Source organism: Misgurnus anguillicaudatus, chromosome 21 (genome assembly GCF_027580225.2).
Source record: "Misgurnus anguillicaudatus chromosome 21, ASM2758022v2, whole genome shotgun sequence".
Classification (NCBI taxonomy): domain Eukaryota; kingdom Metazoa; phylum Chordata; class Actinopteri; order Cypriniformes; family Cobitidae; genus Misgurnus; species Misgurnus anguillicaudatus.
The window spans coordinates 58785126-58805583 of NC_073357.2; the positions used below are offsets into that span (position 1 = coordinate 58785126).

The window sequence follows — 20458 nt, forward strand, 5'->3', positions numbered from 1 at the left end:
CTGGTATTGCAATCATAAAACTTGTGGCTAAAACTGGTACTGCAATCACACAACTGGTGGCCAATACACAAAATGACAACATGAACATCAGTTGAGGGCTGCAACTCCACTTTTTAAATGACAATATCATGCCTTTACCACTGTTGTCAGTGATATAAGTATTTGAAATGAAAATGATTTCTTAATGTCTAGTGACATTTCAGGGCCATTTTATGATTAATTTATATACATTTCTTACATACTGTTCCTTTAAGTTCAGTCCAGACGCGTAACCGTGACTATGCACATGTGTCCGATGAAACATCTATACTAAAGTCAGATGTTGGTGGGTAAACTTACTTTCTGAGGCTGAAACTCTGGCAGCATGATGCAGGTGGCACCGGTCCACAGTGGGCACATCAGCTTGTTTACGATGCCGTGTACGTGATGGAGAGGCAGCGTGTGCAGTATGACATCATCTCGGCTCCACACCCACTCTGAGACCAAACCCTGGACCTACAAGACAAAATATGCAAAACTTGATATAGATATTTTAGTTATACATTTAAACCAAACACATAAGGTTTTGTTTCATTCACATCTGATTCAACTTCTCGGCTAAAATGTAGATGCTGCATACAGTGACTGTCAAAGTGTCTACACCAGCATTTAAATAAGACAGACAATATTCACAACAGGGACATTTTCTTCACCTCCCGTTAATTCTGACCTTGGTGTCCCATATACGTGTGTTTTCAGTAGTGCTGATGTCTACACGTTTGATGCATGAGAGGAACATGATGAGACGCTGGGTGATCAGAAACAGGACAAAGCTTTGCTGCTTAACGTGTTCAAATCAACAATGTGCAATATTGTTTGACTTAAGTGTGTTGAGCGGCTCAAACAGTCATGCTAGGTCGTGAACATCATTATTCACTGCATGGAGCACGGCTTATGCATGCGGTCACAATCACAGCCCTAAATTAGGTTGACATGTCTGTTCTCATACACGCACACATTTGTGTCTACCAACTAAATATACTGATTTAAGTGTATTTATGAGTTCTTTACAGCATGAAGGGTTGTTGTGATAAATTATATACAGATAACGTCTAGCCATTTTAAAGGCGTGTTGTGCAAGTTTTAGAAGGATCTCTAGACAGAAATGCAATATAATATACATAACTATATTATCAGTGGTGTATAAAGACCGCTTACAATACTGGTTCTACAATAGCCCTAAACGGACAAACTGCTCCATTGAGTGTTGTCTCAGACGATGACATGTTTGTCCTGTGGCGGTTACCGTAGCTTCTCTATGCGTTTCACACGGTAGAGGTGAGCTGTAGACTAACTGTGCGCTCACACCAGATGCGAATAAAGCGAATAAATCATGCTGTTTGCATATAGTTGGACATTTAGAGTTAAATCGCTTCATTCACGAAATTCTGTGCTGACGCTCAATTTGCCGGCTTTAGCTAGCTTGTAGTCGCAATATGTATATATTGTTTAAATTGAGTAAAGAGCGTTTTTTACAACTTTTACAAAGATTTTCCTACCTCCTCACTAGGGCTGTAACCATTTATCGTGCAAATGCGCAGTTTTCTGAATGAATGAAATTGAATAAATTACGGTGAAATGCCGCCACATCCAAAAGCCAGGGGGCGCAGTGGCCCACTCGTGCAGAAACGCCACTTGTGCCACAGAAGAAGTAGCGTTACAAACCCTATTCCAGGAAATGTCTACAGGAATATGTATATCGCTGTTCTTCAAATGGTTTCAGGTATTTTCATAATAATAAAGAATATTTTGAATGATTTTGTTTAACGAGTGTTGCTTTTTCAAATGCACGTTATAAACGACTCAGACTCATAATGATTTTAGATTGATAACGGACTTCTTACTGGCCAAAACGCCATAGTACACGCACAAGCTGTGCATGAAACACTAGGGCCCTATAATTTCCGCGATCACGGAATCGCGGACGGAATCGCGGAATTGGCTAATTAACACGAAATCTAGTATTAACGCGGAATTTTGCGGAATTTTACATATTTTGAATAAAATTATGTTTTTGTGTGGGAGACGAACGTATGTCTGGGGGAAATGCAGACCGGGGAAAGTAAATATGGGCGACACGCCCCCTCCCGTCGTTTCAGACCTCCTCAAAAACACTGAAACCATGGCGAAGCGGCTCTCCACGACTGCTTTCGTCAGCGAAAAAATTAAGAAATTCGACGCTAAGCACTTAGTTCCGAGCAGGTCTCACATGACTTTTATGTGACCGGAGAACTGTTATTTTGGAAGTTTTGTCAACACTCTGTTCACGGTGAGCGCAAAGATACATGCACTCTCTCATCCATGTCTGTCTCACTGTACCTCTCACGGTCACGCGCTCACGCATCTGTCCGCAGTGCGAACACAAATCCTCATGTATTTGTTCAGTTTTATGCATTTCAAGCGAGCTGAGGCAAACTAACTATCCCTCGCATTGAAAATATAATCATCTGCATCATGGCGCCGCTCTCTGTCTCTCTTTCGCTCACACGTGCAAAGAGCTGCGTGATCACGCTGTCCTAAGTCAGATCACTATCCTGTGTATGTTTGTAAAGTTATATGCATTTCAAGCGATTGTGTATAAAATATGGATCGCGTTCCGCTGGATTGATGTGTTTAAGGCACTTCTGAAGGCACCACTGCGTTGACATCTTGTTGTAGCCTCCTGCAACAACACTAAAAAACAATGCATTGAATTGAGTTGTGTGTGTGCGCGCGCGCGCGCGCGTGCGTGTGTATGTGCATGTGTAAATGCATCTTTTATAGTCATTAAGTAATCCTGTTATCCAGTTTTTCCCCCAAATCATTTACATTTTAATCATTAACATTAAAGGCACACTCTTTTTATGACTAAAATAAAAGTAAAGGGTAAAAAATATAATTGCCAAAAATTAAAACGGATAAAACGGAATTTGCAAAAATTAAAACGGAGAAAACGGAATTTGGGAAAAAATAAAACGGAATTTGGGAAAAAATAAAACGGATTTTATAGGGCCCTAAAACACATAATCGCAATGCAGCGATGCATATTCGATTTTAGACGGGCCTTTTTAATGGGACACGCGATATATCGTTACAGCCCTACTCCTCACTTTCTTCCAAGCGAGATCCTTTTTATACCTGTATTTTATAAAAGCATGAAGATGTGTCGTACACCTCCGGGTGTCCACATAAATCGACAATGATTTTGTCCTCCATTGTTGTTTCTTATTTCTGCCTCTGTTTGCTACGTCGTAATCACGTCACTACTAAAGCAAGCTCCTGATTGGTTAACATGGCACGTATATCCAACAAAGTTTAGTTTTTTCAACTCACGCTATTCACGCGAATGCTGTGTTACGCACCTCAGACGTTCGAAAAGCTCAATTTGCGTGGAACTCGCGCCACCTCACTCGAGCGTGTCTTTGCATTGACTTAACATGTATAGCGTGTGTAATGCTACTTCTTATGTGGCACAAAGGGATTTTCTGCATGACAGCGCCCCCTGGCTTTGGGATGTGCCGGGATTTCACCGTAATTCATTAAAATTCATTCATTGAGAAAACGCACATTTGCACGATAAATCGTTGTAATTTCAGTTGGAGAGCTTCAGAAAAGGTCACATGATTTCCAATAAGGGAAGTTTGGGGTTTTTTCGTGTTGCAATATGGGAATTTTTAGTTAACTGGAAGGATTTTGTGTTTTGATTATTGTAAAGCTACACCCTCACAAAGCCAGTGCTTTCCCTATCCGATAATTTTTTTTAATCCAATCTTTTAATTTCCCTCTTTAAACATGGAGTCATCCCAGGCAAGAAATGTGTAAGGTGTCAACAAATGGCAGAAACAATGCCTGCAGTGCACTGCATCTACATTAATAATTAATAAATAAACACTTATAAAATAAAAGACAAAACTGCAGCTACTAATTAACATGAACTTGCATACAGTATAGTTACTCATTCACCATGGCCTGCAAGCTGTTGTGGGTGTGCAGCACGCCCTTCGGTCTTCCCGTGGTGCCGCTGGTGTAGATTAGCATGGCAGGCCTCTCCGCCCAGTCTGAGATGTTCTCCTCAGGCAGCGTGGATGTGTCCTCGGATTGTAGAGAATCTAAGCTGGATGTGGCAGGAAGCTCCAGACAGGGCAGTCCTAGTTTCTGTGCCAAAGGCTGCAGGGAGTCTGTAAAAGGTTGCCCGGCTATCAGCAGTGAACTCTGGGAGTCCGTAATGACATATTCCAGCTCCGCCGGAGGATGCTTCCGGTAGAGCGGCACGGCAATGCCGCCACACATCCAGGACGCCCACTGCGCCACCGTGTAAGATGCATCATTGCCACACAGGAATGCGATACGCTTACCCTGCAGGTCTCCTGTTTGACAGGCGAGGGTTTTAGTAATACGTCCCGCCAGGCTTTTGCCATTTTTGTACAGGGAGCAGTAGGTGTGGCTCCCGCTGTGATCTATAATGGCCACGTTGTTTCCATATGCAGGAGCTTTGGAGAAAACAGGAGCTGGGGTGATTTTTAGGCTGGATGATACGAGCGCTCTCTGTTCTGTATTTCCCAAAAGCCACTTCGGAGGACTTTGGCCAGACCTACAACGAGACAATCCTGAAAACCGGCGACAGACAGAAGCTGTGCGTACAGACAGCATGACATGTGACTGCACAGGAGGAGTCTGCAAACTTTATCATCTGACTTTGAAGTCTAAACTGCGAACACACACAAAAAGCAAATATGAATATTTAGATTTAATTTACTAGATGTAGTTTTTAATATACTGTATATAATATACAGTAACAGAAGGCTTAACATATTTACGTTGCTAAGGGTGCTATGCAATGATACACAGATTGCAATGATTGTTTTATTGGATCAGTTCTTAACTTTTCTGAGATATTCACCATTGCAATGAATTATTAATGAATTATACAGACACAACAGCACTGGCGCCATCACACGTTTGTGGATTAAATGTACAAAGATGATAGTTCAAAGTCCATTTCTTAATGTTTATATCCAGATTCACCATCTAGAGTCAAATATGATGCAAAAAATGCATTCCTGTAATAGTTTTATATAAATATTTTAGTGACAGCTTATGGTTATATTTGTTAACAATGAGTTAATGCATTATCTAAAATAAACCAACAATGAAATACTTCTACAGTATTTATTCATCTTTCTTCATGTCATTTCTAATACATTTATAAAATTGAGCGTTGTATACGTAACTGTTAACATTAATTAATGCACCATGAACTAACATGAATAACTTTATTATTAAAATGAATATTAATACATTATATTGTTAACTCTTTGTTAATGTTAGTTAATGGCATTTATCAATGTTTACTAATACAACCTCTTATAAAAGGTCTTAACAATAAGATTATAGGCTTGATTTTAAAAATAATAGTCTTTCAATGCAATTAAATAAATAAGGTTGCTTAAAACATTACATTTAGATCTGCTTGCATCAAAGGTTTATTTTTATTCACTGCTTTTTGCAGTATTGATTATTACAGCCAATCACAGATGTGACTGTCGAGTGCATGAGTTATTCATTCATGCGTAAAATAGCAATAAAATCAATCAGAAATGTTTTTCTTTTTGTCTCTGTGTAGTCTATAAGAATACGGTGTATACAAGAATTTGATATTTAATTGACATTAATAATTATGATGACAGTGAGGGGTAGCTGTGCACACTGTGGCCCCTTAAAAAATATTTGTGCATGATGGCCCTGCATGTTTTTACAAATATACTTATTGGACTCAATCAATAATACTGAACCCCCTGTTGAAGACCCATGATCTATAGTGAATGTGATGAACTTAAGTTACCTCACTGGTCATTCTGCTGGTGCAAACCTGAGTAGTACTGATTTTATACATTCCCTTTACTCATTTTATGAACTTGATAACATGCTTCCATGGAAAAATGTATGGTCTTGTCTGACCTGTGGTACTGTATATAACTTTTCATGTTAAAGGCATTCATAAATAACGCATTCACAATAAATCCATTAATTTTCAGACACGTGTCGTGTTTCTGATTACTGTACTGCTGTCAATTTAAAGGTTCAGTTAATCGTTGTGCAATGTAGGTTTACATTGATCAGACTGAACACAAACATGAAACGATGTTTACCACAATGTTCATAAACCTTCTTTCAAAATCGTCTGTATTTTTTTGCATTTGTGATTGACAACACACATAATCACATGAGAACATCAGTTTGACCTGTGAAACACTGAGACATGACAGTCTATAAACAGGACACGAGGGCTAATAAAACACTTTTTACGTCATTCTAGTACTTCAAATAACACCCGGTTTGATGGACGTGTAAAATGAAGTAATTCATGACATTTTCCACTACTGTCAATCAAATGTACTGATTTAAACTAACAGAAATATGTAATAAAGCGCGTCCTACTTACAACAGTTAAACCGGGTGCACGGTGCGCCGTGTACAACAGTCCGTGTGGAAACCAAACGAAAGCGGAACCTTTAGTTTAAGGTACTTGTCGTTTGGATTTAGTATGAGACTGAAATCCTCACATGCGGATTTAACTTTTTTCTTTTAATATAGGCGTGCTCGTGCTTATAAAGGTAAAACATTGATGAATATATTAACATAATACATCAGTAATGAGAATAATAGAAATGAAGAAAAGAATCAATTAGCTTCCAGTTATTACGGTAATATGCGAAGAATAAGTACAATGATATAATAACAATCTAGTTTTAATGTCGTTTTAAAATATTGCTGAAGTATAAATGTTTGCACTTTTTGTCAAAATGTTGACATAGTTCGTTTCTTAGTTTTATGTACAAATATAATAACAAATATAATAACAAATATAAATGTGTAACTTTTGTTTACATATTAATTTCTTTGCAAAACTAAAAAATTCATTATTTTTACTCATTGTTTAATTTATTTGTCCTGCACAAGATGTGTCCCCAAAATGTCCACAGCAAACATGGCGGCCTTCAGTACATCCCAGAATGCACTACATTTGTTCGGTTGAGAAAATACTGAGATCTATAAAAATACTCAAAGACTTTTGACTCATGTCACACTTATGGTATTTTATTAATAAATAATAAGTCTTATTATTGATGACTACTGTTCTAATTTTTTTTTTAAATAGCACCAGTCCAAAATGAGACTGGTAGTTTATATGAAAATGGGCAGACAGATGTACTGAAGGTGGTGATGACTGACATCATAGCGTGCATTTTGCCATCATGCTGTTCTCACCCAAGCTTCATTGTGCCAACTGGTTTTGGCATCAGCTCACAGTACGGGCGCACTTAGCCACCAGCTGGCAGTCGCGGGCCTCAAATAAGACTGGTAGAGACATGGCACTCATTCAAAAAGTTCTCACTTCCCTAAACCCCTCCGTGGCAAACAGGGATGGCATGTTCCTGCAAACTGGAAGCTCTGTCTGAAAATCTCCCCTCCAGTTTGAGAAATAGTATCGTCAGCGAACGATCCATTCACACCCAAAGCAAGAGCTCGAAGCGAAGATACCATACTGAAGGCTTTAACGCTAACAGATCATTGATTCCTCACAATCTGTTTTGGATTTTTTGCAAAAATATTTAATGTGAACGTCCTTCCTGGTTCGTAAGGGACGCTGAGCGTGATTCTCTTTTCGACGGCATCATGCTTGGATCGTGGCATTGGCACAAATCTTGACGTTCCAGCTGCTATTCGAAGATCCTCTGACTGTGTCAGAAAGAAGACCGAAGGGTGGCAAAAAGCAGTCGGCAACCCGGTGTGCTAGCATCTGACTCGAAGCTACGATGGCTGTCCGCCAACCCCACGTCTTCAAAATCACGCCGTTGGCAGGTAACGTGTCCGGCAGTGGGCGCCAGCTCCTCGTTCGGTTGGCGTCGGATCCTCTCAAAAGAGAAGCCCCCGCCTTTCCAAAAGATTCGGAGAGAGTAAGCGGGGAACGGAAATCAAGGGGTGTTCCAAAAACATGTGTCAGGTTGGCACCAGATGAGAATATCTTGGCAAGCCCCTCAATCTCCCCCTCTTGCCCCTCTTGGAACACATGGCACGTCGACGGCGGCATCTGGCTGCGTTGACTCTCAGCAGCTGCGCTTTGTCTTCGCCAGTTGGCATGCTTGGCACTGCTACTTCATCAACTACCTGTGGCTTCTCCCGGGCGTGTAACGGACAATGAATTATTTGGTGCTGCAGCTGCAAACTTGACTTCTTTCCAGTAGTGTAAACACACGCTAGACTCATGCCACATGCAAACACTTGCGTTGCATGCTTAGTACTCATACATGAGGATGATACTGCATCTGGGTCAACCCTGGCATTCTTGTCTCTGGATGAGGTTCACCCTCATTATTACATGGAAACCTTTGTGCGCTTTTACACAAGAATTCTCAACGTTTGCCTTTTTGCCCATGTTTCTTGAACGTGCAACAGCAGAGTATGGTCGAAAAGGATGTTATTGACTACAACACACATGGAGAAACACCCTTGAGGATTATGCCATTGGAGTACTTTCTATATGCATATATATATAGCTTTTTCAGTTTTATATGTGTTTATTTGTTGTTGTCTATCTGTGTTAAGCACGTCATTTACGTTGAACTGTTGCTTGAAACATCTAACATATGGTCTGCTCACGTCTGATTGGCCGGGATCTTTCTCAAGCCGGCTGTTCTACATATCATCTCTCGCAGGAGCTACAAGAGCTTCTCATTTAGAAAACAGTGTTTGGTCTCTCCAAGGGTAACTGTCATGTTCTTTAAATGTTGCAAACGCCTCTGGAGGTTTTCAGACATCTCCTCGTTTTAATAAAACAAAGAACAGGATGAAAAGGATGGGGAGGGATAAGACAACATCAAGCTGTACATTTGACAACAACATGCCAGGCTTTGCCAGCTTTTATTTTTAAGGTTGCGTTCCAGAAGCTTGCGCTGGCATCCGCACATTTTTTGTCAGATTGTGTTTAATGTGTTTTTGAAGGGACACTCAACAGCAGCGGTTTTCTTTTCTTGTTCAGCTTCTGTGACCCACTGGGAGTTTGGCTCCATCTGTGCTGGCCTGACCCAGTTTAGCCCACGGCCACATCCAACTGTTTTGTGTCTCAAGCATATGTGCCGTTGCAGGGGGATAAGCGATCCTCACCACACGCAGACATGACACTGGACCCTGCTGCTGTCTGCTCCTTTCCCATAGCATATGTCAGGAGCAGGACTGGTCCTCAGGATCCATTGTGCACTGGAAGGGATCTGCCATAGCTTTGGAAACAACAAATCTGGGGGTGTGATGCCTGAGCTGATGTTCGGGGTGTGTGAGCTTTAATTATGAATTTGCATTAATGTATTAGTGAAAGAATTGTATTTACATTTATTTTATCGGGGGGAGAAGGATGTGTGGTACATTTACATGAAGGCATTTATAAGATGCTTTTATCCAAAGTATGAAAAGTCAATAACTGTGTATACAATCTAATCTATTAGGTTATTTTCAACTCGGCATTGGGTCAAAAAGGGAAAAGGTCTGCACATCCAAACCACCCAGAATTGGGTTCAGGTGCTGGGCAACGAATAATAAATCACAAGAAAAAAACAACAAAGAAGCCCGCACACTGATTAAAATGCTCCAAATATAATTTAATAGCACAACGTTTCGACTTTCAGGTCTTCATCAGGCACAATCCAAATCAAAAAGGGACAAGCCCAGTTGTTGGGTTAAATTAAGAAAACTTTATATTTTAACCCAACATTGGGTTAACACAACCCAGCAAAGGTTAAATTACAGCCTAATGGGCTGGGTTTGTCCCTTTTTCACCCAATGTTGGGTTGAAAATGACCCAGCTGTTGTTAGAAGGTAAAAATGCTGGGTTATGTCGAGGCTGATGGTGTAGTGGGCAGCGCTCCGACATATGGTGCTTTCGCACCTTGGCGACCCAAGTTCGATTTCCGGCTCGTGCCGATCCCATACCCCTCTCTCCTCCCTGTACTTTCCTGTCCTCTCCTAAAACTCACTGTTAAAAAAAATGCTGGGTTATTTTCAACCCAGCGTTGGGTCAAAAAGGCATGAACCCAACTGCTGGGTTAAATTAACCCAGAAAATGTTTATATTTGACCCAACAATGGGTTAAAACAACCTATAACAGCATAAATGACGTAACATTACAACCCAAAGGGGTGGACTCGTCCCTTTTTGACCCAATGCTGGGTTGAAAATAAATGATGTTTTATTAACAAAGTTCGGGAGGAACATGTCAAATAAAATACCTAAGTGACTTCAGCTGTTTTCAATCAGTAGTCAATGGCACCAGCCGCTTTCAATCGGTAATCAACAATACACCCAATCAGCTCGAAAGCAAGCCATATATAAATCACAGTTGAACTCACTGAAAATCCTTCGCATCTTTCAGAATCCCTCCTCCACCCCGTCTCCTCTCACTTACCAAGTTATTTCCTTAAGGGGGGGGGGATACTCTGTGTTTTAGGCTCATTCCCTGCTCAGAGCCCTCTCCCCGGACAGCACACCAAATACGTTTACTAATTTAATTCTTTTAACTTATTTGTAAGTGTGAACTCGTGAAATTGCCCGCACAGAGTCTGTGAGTTGCACGCCAAAGCAATATATGTTATTGTATTTTTTAAAAGGTTGGCTTCTTTTATGTATGTTAACATTTTAAACAAAGATAAAACATATCGAGTAGTTAAATAAAACTGACAAGTAAAACAAAAAAAGTTTAGAGTAGACTATATCTACCAGATGTTTTATTAATTGAAGACCCCTGGTATAGACCGTTTCATCGGACGCACATGCGGTGACGCGATACGCGTCTGGTCCGAACTTTACTTCCTGTTTTATTTTTTTTATAATGGTCTGACTAGATGCAAAACTGAACTCTTGAACAAATACCTTGTCAAAAAGAACAAATGTTTTGGTTTCCTAGGTAATTGTGTTGTTTATTTTTGAAACCGTCTATACAAAGTTACTTCCAGCTTACAAAACCCCAAGATTAAAGCCCAAGTATTCAGTCAAAGCCCAAACCAAAATCGAGACATTATTGCCTGACCTATCCTAAATTAAACCTTTTGATTTCACCTCCAAGTTAGAAGGCCTATACAGCTGTTATTTATTTTTATGAATTACCCATGACTGCTAGCATGATGCCTGTCTCTAGTTACACAGCTATGCTTTTCACTTAACCAGGGCAGTGAAAGTTGGCACTATTGGCAACCCAGCAGATGTGTGGAGAGTATCAGTGCCCGGGGTTTGTGCCCATTGGGAGAAGAGTGTGAAGTGCACATATGGTGCCCGATGCGGGTGTTGAACTGATGCTATGGCTTTCTCGAATTCTTTAAACACTTCTAAAACAGAGTTTTGAGTCCAAACTTTTGATAACATACTGACAAATTCATCACACAGACTGTTTTACTGAGATCCGATACTTTGAAAAGGAGTTTGACACAACGTCTCTTCTTTGCAGTGGTATTTCTCATTCAGTTTTCTGGTCATTATCGTCCTCACGGCACACTGGCTTTACTGATGCTCTCCCACTAATGACTTATTGATCGCTCTGTTTTCTCTTTGCTTTCTTCCAAGGCAACGGAAATGACTGCACAGGAGAGACAATCAGGGCTTTCCCGATCTTACTTCCAGGCAGCCTGGCCTCTTTAGACCTGCATCTGTACTGCAGATCACCACATAAAAGCTGCTTTCAGTTGTTTTAAATGAAGGGAAAGTGAATTAGCCTTTTATGTAGTGGAACATGTCAGCGTGGCATTTTTTTATGTACACTACCTTTAAAAGTATTATGTTGTGACTAAAAACATTAACCCAAATTAAACAAAAACTATGTTACATTTTAGCATAAAAGCATCTGCTAAATGCCTACATGTAAAAATGTAAATCTTCATAGCTGTTTGCTTAGAATTTGTAAAAAATGTTTTCTTGTTATTTTATCGAGCAGTTTCTTAAGATGATCATTTAACAATATTGAAAGAGTTTTCATATATTCTGGACTATTTCTGCTTGATTTTCTTTCATTATTTGGTTCAATTCATCCATTTTAAAATGTTTGTTTTGTAATAAAAGAAATCAATTTTGGCATGATAAAGAACATATTACCTTTAAATGGGATGTTAGATTTTCATTTTTAGATACTCACCTAAAGGATTATTAGGAACACCATACTAATACTGTGTTTGACCCCCTTTCGCCTTCAGAACTGCCTTAATTCTACATGGCATTGATTCAACAAGGTGCTGAAAGCATTCTTTAGAAATATTGGCCCATATTGATATGATAACATCTTGCAGTTGATGGAGATTTGTGGGATGCACATCCAGGGCACGAAGCTCCCGTTCCACCACATCCCAAAGATGCTCTATTGGGTTGAGATCTGGTGACTGGGGGCCATTTTAGTACAGTGAACTCATTGTCATGTTCCAGAAACCAATTTGTAATTATTTGAGCTTTGTGACATGGTGCATTATCCTGCTGGAAGTAGCCATCAGAGGATGGGTACATGGTGGTCATAAAGGGATGGACATGGTCAGAAACAATGCTCAGGTAGGCCGTGGCATTTAAACGATGCCCAATTGGCACTAAGGGGCCTTAAGTGTGCAAATAACACATCCCCCACACCATTACAGCACCAGCCTGCACAGTGGTAACAAGGCATGATGGATCCATGTTCTCATTCTCTTTATGCCAAATTCTGACTCTACCATCTGAATGTTTTATCAGAAATCGAGACTCATCAGACCAGGCAACATTTTTCCAGTCTTCAACTGTCCAATTTTGTTGAGCTTGTGCAAATTGTAGCCTCTTTTTCCTATTTGTAGTGGAGATGAGTGGGGTCCCGGTGGGGTCTTCTGCTGTTGTAGCCCATACGCCTCAAGGTTGTGCGTGTTGTGGCTTCACAAATGCTTTGCTGCATACCTCTGTTGTAACGAGTGGTTATTTTAGTCAAAGTTGCTCTTCTATCAGCTTGAATCAGTCGACCCATTCTCCTATGACCTCTAGCATCAACAAGGCATTTTCGTCCACATGACTGCCACATACTGGATGTTTTTCCCTTTTCACACTATTCTTTGTAAACCCTAGAAATGGTTGTGTGTGAAAATCCCAGTAAATGAGCAGATTGTGAAATATTCAGACCGGCCCGTCTGGCACCAACAAACATGCCACGCTCAAAATTGCTTAAATCACTTTTCTTTCCCATTCTGACATTCAGTTTGGATTTCAGGAGATTGTCTTGACCAGGACCACACCCCTAAATACATTAAGCAACTGCCATGTGATTGATTGATTAGATAATTGCATTAATGAGAAATTGAACAGGTGTTCCTAATAATCCTATAGGTGAGTGTATATCAGAAATTAATTTTATTGTGGAATGGTCTCCATGTGACAGGTGACTACATACAATTTAGAATATAGGTATTAATATTTAATTACCTGCCCTTAAATGTCATGTATATGCACTGTAAAAAGTGAAAGTTGGATTAATTAAAAAAATATATATATTGTAATTGTTAAAGGGTTATTTCACCAAAAATTACCCTTTTATCTTATACAACTTACCCCTGTGTCCTTCTACACCACTAAGTGCTTTTATTGTCTTCAGAACACATTTTTAGATATTTTTAATGAAAACCGGGATGCTTGTGACGGTCCCATAGATTGCAGTTTGATTTTCACAATCAGGCCCAGAAAAGAATGAAAGACATCGGCAAAAAGGTCCACATGCCATCACTAGTTCAAAAATGAAAAAGTTTGTCAAAAAACTTCATCAGCAGTTGACGTCAACAGCATGCACGGTAGTCTGCTTGTGAATGTGCAATGAACGACTAAACGAGGAGGAGAACAAATTGTTGAATTAAATCATTCGTTTTGTTTTCTTTGAGCACAAAAGTGATCTCATCGCTTCATAATATTATTTTTGAACTACTGATGGCACGTGGACCTTTTTCGTCTTTGTCTTTTTGTCTTTCATTATTTTCTGGGCTTGATTGTGAAAATCAAACTGCAGACTATGGGACCGACAACAGCAGTCAGGGCTGGTGACCTCTCTTCCAAGGGACGCGGATACGAAATATGTGTTCGGAGTGTCGTGTGTTCGGCTTGTCTTTCCAAAATATGTATTTGTTGCATCATGTGAACCATGCACATCATGCGTCAAAATACGTTCCTGTCGCAGACGCGTCGAAATGGTTTATGATAAAACAGACACTCATGTTCACAAAATACTCGCAACTAGACACAAAGTTAACACTAAACTCTGATTACACATTAGATTAAGCGAGTATCGCGTCACTTTTTTATTATAAAAAAGCGGCAGTGGCTCAGTGGTTCATGTAGGTTGTCTACAAACAGGAAGGTTGGTGGTTCAATCCCCGGCTCCACCGGACCAAGTTTCGAGGTGTCCTTGAGCAAGACACCTAACCTCAGCTGCTCCCGACGAGCTGGCTGGCGCCTTGCATGGCTGACACCGCCGTCGCAGGGCCGGCGTCAAGGGGGGGCATTCGCGCAAAGCTACAAAGTTTTTTATTACTTTAATATATATCAAGAATAATTAAAATAAATTAAACATTGAATGTTTTATGACTTGTAATGTAATCAAATGAGGAAAATATAGTTGATATATGTTTTCTTTAATTAAAATAGACCAGTTTCTCTGATTGGATGTATTGCCGTGTCTCACCCGTCTCACGTCTTTAGCATATTTGTGACTTGATACTAGCAACGTGTTTTTTCGCGGCATTTTATGGATTGTGTAAAATATGGATATTAGAACATTTAGAACGAACCAGCACCGCCTGCTTCATCTTCATGCAAACACAGACTGGCTCAAACTCAGAGATTAGAGGTTGAGGTGGAATTTACAAATCTACAGGACACTGTTTTAAGGAAGTTTAATGTTCCTACACGCCGTCTTCAGCTATTTTAAAGGTAAGTTAGCGTTGTTTTAAATTACGTAAGCTTAAATGTGAAGTGTGGCTATAGACCGTTAACAGCATTATGACGTGATTATGGTAAAGCGGCTTTTTTAAAGCTAGGACGCGGTGTGCGCTGCGCTATGAAACACATTCATTTCAATGGCTTGCGCCGCGCAAGGGTGGTTTGTTGTTGCGTCGAGCCAAGCGTGAGCGCAGCGGAGCTCAGCTTGCGCTCACGCCGCGGTCGAAGTTCAATAGTTTTGCGCAAAGTTTGTGGTCTTTTGCACTATATACGGGAAATGAGCTGACAGTCTGTACTAGTTGTATGAGTGTGTGCTTGCTGTATTTGTTGTTTTAATGTCTTCTTTTTGCAAGTTATTGTTGCTATTGCGTGCCCCCCGTTGGAAGCCGAGTGCCTCCCTGTTAGTTATGGTCTGGCGCCGGCTCTGCGCCGTCGGTGTATGAATGTGTGAGTGAATGGGTGAATGTGAGGCTAATTGTAAAGCGCTTTGGATGGCCATAAGTCTGTTAAAAGCGCTATATAAATGCAGTCCATTTACCATTTACCAAATGTTGTGACGAGCTTTGCATCAAGCGCCACCACTGGTCACGAGCCTCCTGGTTTTCATCAGAAATGTCTAGGGGTGAGTTCTGAGGACAATCGAAGGGCTTGGTGGTTTAGAACAACACATGGGTGATTTAGGATAAAATTGTAATTTTGGGGTGAAATAACCTTTTAACACCAAAAAAGGTAAAACATTTTAACTACATTTTCTCACTTTTAGTGAAAAATGTAAGTTGAAAAAGCTTAAATGTATTAGGTATTATCAATTAAAGTAATTTTTATAACATGTTTTCATCTAAAAGTTTTTACTTAAAGTATGAAAATTAAGTTGGATAATGTTACCAATTGAAGTAATTTTTTAAGTAGATCCAACTTCTTACTTTAGGGATGCACCGATAATTGGCATACAATTGGTATTGGCAGGTAAAAGCCATTTTTTTTATTTTCGGACCTTGATTGATTGTTTAAATCAGCCAATGGTCAGGGCAGATTTTATCCTGGCTATCAAAAGGTGCAGGAAATGTATGAGAATTCATGCTGTGTGATTATTTGAACTTGCTGACCATGACAACAATATTGCAGTTTGTTACGCTCTGCACTGAACATAATAATTTACAAGAAGTAAAAAGCAAAACTATCTGTATCTATCGGTGTCTGTAAATATTTTGAATATCGGTATATGCACAAAATTTTTGTATTTGTGCATCGCTAATTTACATGTTACTTGCTAAATGGGCATCTCTTGGCCAGCGTGGATCATTCTTTATGCCAACAGGCAAAAGTCTGGCTACGCAAGGCTAAAGATGCATTAACTCCTATTAGGATAAAGTAGAGTTCTGGGATGTGGCCATGAGCCGAATTAATAAATCACCAAAGACAGGCTTCCTCTTCTAGCAGTTTCTTATTTCCCCTTCCCTCAGCTCTTACAGGCAGGCGGCTCTGTCTTTGAGATTGTCACACAGCTCTGTGCTGAGAGACGACACCATATGTTGTCTAGCCTCTCTGGGAGGACGGCCGAGCTCTGCTGTGGGGAAGATGCTTTGAATGCATGTGGCGAAGGGCAAACTTATAGGAGTAAGAAATAGTTTCATCTAGTTTAGTTACCTTGGCTTGTTTGTTTGCGTGGAAACAGTCGGACTGTACTTTTATTAATGCACCTTAGTGACGCAAATGATGACCGACTTGCAAAGTCTATTGCAAAATGAGTCGTTTTGACTCTCCAAGCCACAAGTCTTTGTACAAAAATGGATATCACACTTATGAGTTGTATAAAAAAAGTTGCACATATTTAGGCTGACTGAATATAATTGTACATTTATATACAGTGAGGAAAATAAGTATTTGAACACACTGCTATTTTGCAAGCTCTCCCACTTGTCATCGTAGGTGCATGTCCACTGTGAGAGACATAATCAAAAAAAAAAAAATCCAGAAATCACAATGTATGATTTTATTTGTATGATACAGCTGCAGAACCTTGATATGCTTCTTACAGAGCCACTCCTTAGTTATCCAGGCTGTGTGCTTCGGGTCACTGTCATGTTGGAAGACCCAGCCACGACCCATCCTCAATGCTCTAACTGAGGAAAGGAGGTTGTTCCCCAAAATCTCGCAATACATGGCCCCGGTCATCTTCTCCCTAATACAGTGCAGTCGCCCTATCCCATGTGCAGAAAACACCCCCAAAGCATGATGCTACCAACCACATGCTTCACAGTAGGGATGGTGTTCTTGGGATGGTACTCATCATTCTTCTTCCTCCAAAAAGTTATATTTTGGTCTCATCTGACCACATGACTTTCTGCGCCATGACTCCTATGGATCATCCAAATGGTCATTGGCAAACTTAAGACGGGCCTGAGCATGTGCTGGTTTAAGCAGGGGAACCTGCAATGCATGATTTTAAACCATGACGTCTAAGTGTATTACTAACAGTAACCTTGGAAACGGTGGTCCCAGCTCTTTTCAGGTCATTGACCAGCTCCTCCCGTGTAGTTCTGGCCTGATTTCTCACCTTTCTTAGGATCATTGAGACCCCACGAGGTGAGATTTTGCATGGAGCTCTAGTCCGAGAGAGATTGACAGTCATGTTTAGCTTCTTCCATTTTCCAATGATTGCTCAAACAGTGGACCTTTTTTCACCAACCTGCTTGGCAAGCCCGTAGCCCTTTCCAGCCTTGTGGAGGTGTACAATTTGTCTCTGGTGTCTTTGGACAGCTCTTTGGTCTTGGCCATGTTAGTTGTTGGATTCTTACTGATTGTATGGGGTGGACAGGTGTCTTTATGCAGCTAACGACCTCAAACAGGTGCATCTAATTTAGGATAATAAATGGAGTGGAGGTGGACATTTTAAAGGCAGACTAACAGGTCTTTGAGGGTCAGAATTCTAGCTGATAGACAGGTGTTCAAATACTTATTTGCAGCTGTATCATACAAACAAATAGTTAAAAAATCATATATTGTGATTTCTGGATTTTTTTTAGATTATGTCTCTCACGGTGGACATGCACCTACAATTACAATTTCAGACCCCTCCATGATTTCTAAGTGGGAGAACTTTCAAAATAGCAGGGTGTTCAAATACTTATTTTCCTCACTGTATATATCAGTGCAATTGTTTTGTTTCAAGAGGCACAACAGTATTGATTTTTGTAAGGTTTGTTCGTACAAACTACTTAAATGGCCTAATATAACTTAGACCTAGCCCTGGATTCATCTAATTCCTGTAAACCACCCCTATATGTAGGCCTACATCGCATAATTAAATTATTATGTGAAGTATGAATATTGGCACTACAATGTAGCCTGGGAAAACCCAGACAACTTCCTGCAAATTTTGATTTGCTCTGCAAGCAAGTCTGGCAAAGAGTCCATTCAAGCCCATTTCTAATTTGTCTAAATCGCGGCACCAATCAGAAACATTGGGGCGGGCTTTACACGACGAGGACAGCGCAGCGACGGTGAAGCAGATTTTGTACATTACAAAGGCCCTGTCCCTTGTGGACCTCCTCAGAGTCCACACTTTGATGACATCATGTAGTCCAGACCTTAGGGACCCTCAACGTGAGTCCAAGAGGGCACCCCGGAGTCGTATGTCGGGACAGACTCGAGCGTCATGCCGGAAATAGGAAGAGAAGTTGTGAGTGTGAACTCCTCCCTTCCGTCGTCTGATTGGTTTGATTGCTCTTTCGGAAGGACTTCTGGGTTGGTAAAGTGCGTGAAGCCTGCTACCGTGCGGGCTTCGCCAAAGACCGCATCAAGGGTGCAAGGGGGGCGCTGATGAGCACACTTCGGAGCATAAAAATGACAGATGGGACACCTTATGGACTCGTAGACTAAGCGAGCACGCAATCGCATCTGTTTTAAGCGATTTTAACTTACCTTTTTGTGAAAACCCGAGCAAAGAACAACACTCGAAGCCTTCATATCTAATACGTCATCTCCTTCATCGCTCTGATTGGTTTTAGGTTTTACAAATTGCGCCCAGAGGAATTTGAGTGACGTCCATTGGTGACGCCCCTTTGGAAATGATCTGTCTATGAAACTTTGCCAGACCATAACTCAGTTACTACTGAGAATGGTCTGGTTTTAACCAAGCTAATTACATTGGCCAATAGTAGCAACCCCTTCTATCTAGATTTTACGAGGTGGCTAATTCGTACAAAACTGTACAACCAAATTTGCACGTTTTTGTATGATTTGCCCTGTGACGTTGAGTTTAGGGGTGGGGTATCATTGTTGTTTTATTCTAATAATAGTACATTTTTGTACAATTAACTTCAGACAAATTTCTACAAATTAGCCAACTTGTATAATGCATATGAATTCCTGTGAGATGAGGTTGGTATGAAAGTTTCAAGTAGCTAAAGCAAAGATAGACACTGAGCAATCCAGCAAGCTCTTGACACACTTCTTATAAAAACTAAATATTAGATAAAAATTCATCAGAATGACCAAATATAAAGCATACTTGTGTCTACAAAATTAGTTTTTCTCACCGTGTAAAGGTACGGCGATGAAAAAAGCCATATTCCAAACTCATCTCGGATGTGGATTCATTACCACTTTGCATCTCGAGCGGAGCGGTTCGGCGCTCCTCTAAATCACAGGATGGATTGTTAGGCACGCGCGTTATTAATTTTTTCGGCTCCCGTGGCGTCTGTATGAATCTTAATGCTGCTGACTGTGCTGCTTGTGTTATCGATTTTCTTTAAAATATGAAGAGGTTTGCTGGAAGCACCCAGGGTCATTAGCTGATGAGTGGGCTCAAATCCCTCTCGGGTCCGTGCGGCTTCACCGTGTTAAATGCGCTGCTAAAATATTCATAATCATACTCGTGCGCATACATAATACTGGATCGTGCCAGGTCGTGCAGGATGTGTGTGTGTGTGTGACAATCAATATTTAAATGCGTTCCTGTTTTTGTGTGTGTGGTTAATGAGCCGCAGTTCTTAAGCTAAGAAGTTTGTGAGCAGATTAAAATCAATGCCGTCAATGACAAGATAACAGCTGACAGTTTGGTGAGTTGCCATACAGATGACCTGGTTAAAATGGCAATCTGAAGGTAACGGTAAATGTGAGAGATTTTGGATTTTGATCTTGCATTGTGTACGGCTTTTGTTTAATTTAATTATACAGATAATAGTTGATATAATGGATGGAAATCCCACCCCATTTTCATTATCTTATCTCTATTACAACCTGTACTATTTGTAACTGGTCAATCTGTGTTCTTGCATCTGATTGGTTGTTAGCACGTTGCCATATAAAAGCTTGTTTGTACCGGCTAGCTAAAATTATTTTGTGAGCAGTTTTTATCTACTGTACTTTTAAGATTATTAAAAGTCGAAATGATTGCCTTAAATTAATTGCTTTAAATTTATTGCACTCTCCCCTCTACTTCAGCAGCTACTTGGTTTTATTTTGT

The 20458-nt window shown here is 40.4% G+C and overlaps 1 protein-coding gene across 3 annotated transcripts in view; it reads right to left on the reverse strand.

Annotated features, from left to right (window-relative positions):
- Nucleotides 1-20458, reverse strand: part of acsf3 (acyl-CoA synthetase family member 3) — an 85495-nt gene that overhangs the window by 59546 nt on the left and 5491 nt on the right. Inside the window, exons 1-3 of one of the 3 annotated variants that reach the window (XM_055216554.2) lie at nt 6461-6594; nt 3982-4726; nt 340-495 (exon numbers count right to left, since the gene is read on the reverse strand). In XM_055216554.2, coding sequence (XP_055072529.2) covers nt 340-495; nt 3982-4668 — 843 coding nt within the window. In that variant the 5' untranslated portion in view covers nt 4669-4726; nt 6461-6594. Of the gene's footprint in view, nt 1-339; nt 496-3962; nt 4727-6460; nt 6595-20458 lie in introns of those variants that run through there. The other 2 variants (XM_055216563.2, XM_055216569.2) reach the window with 2 other exon arrangements.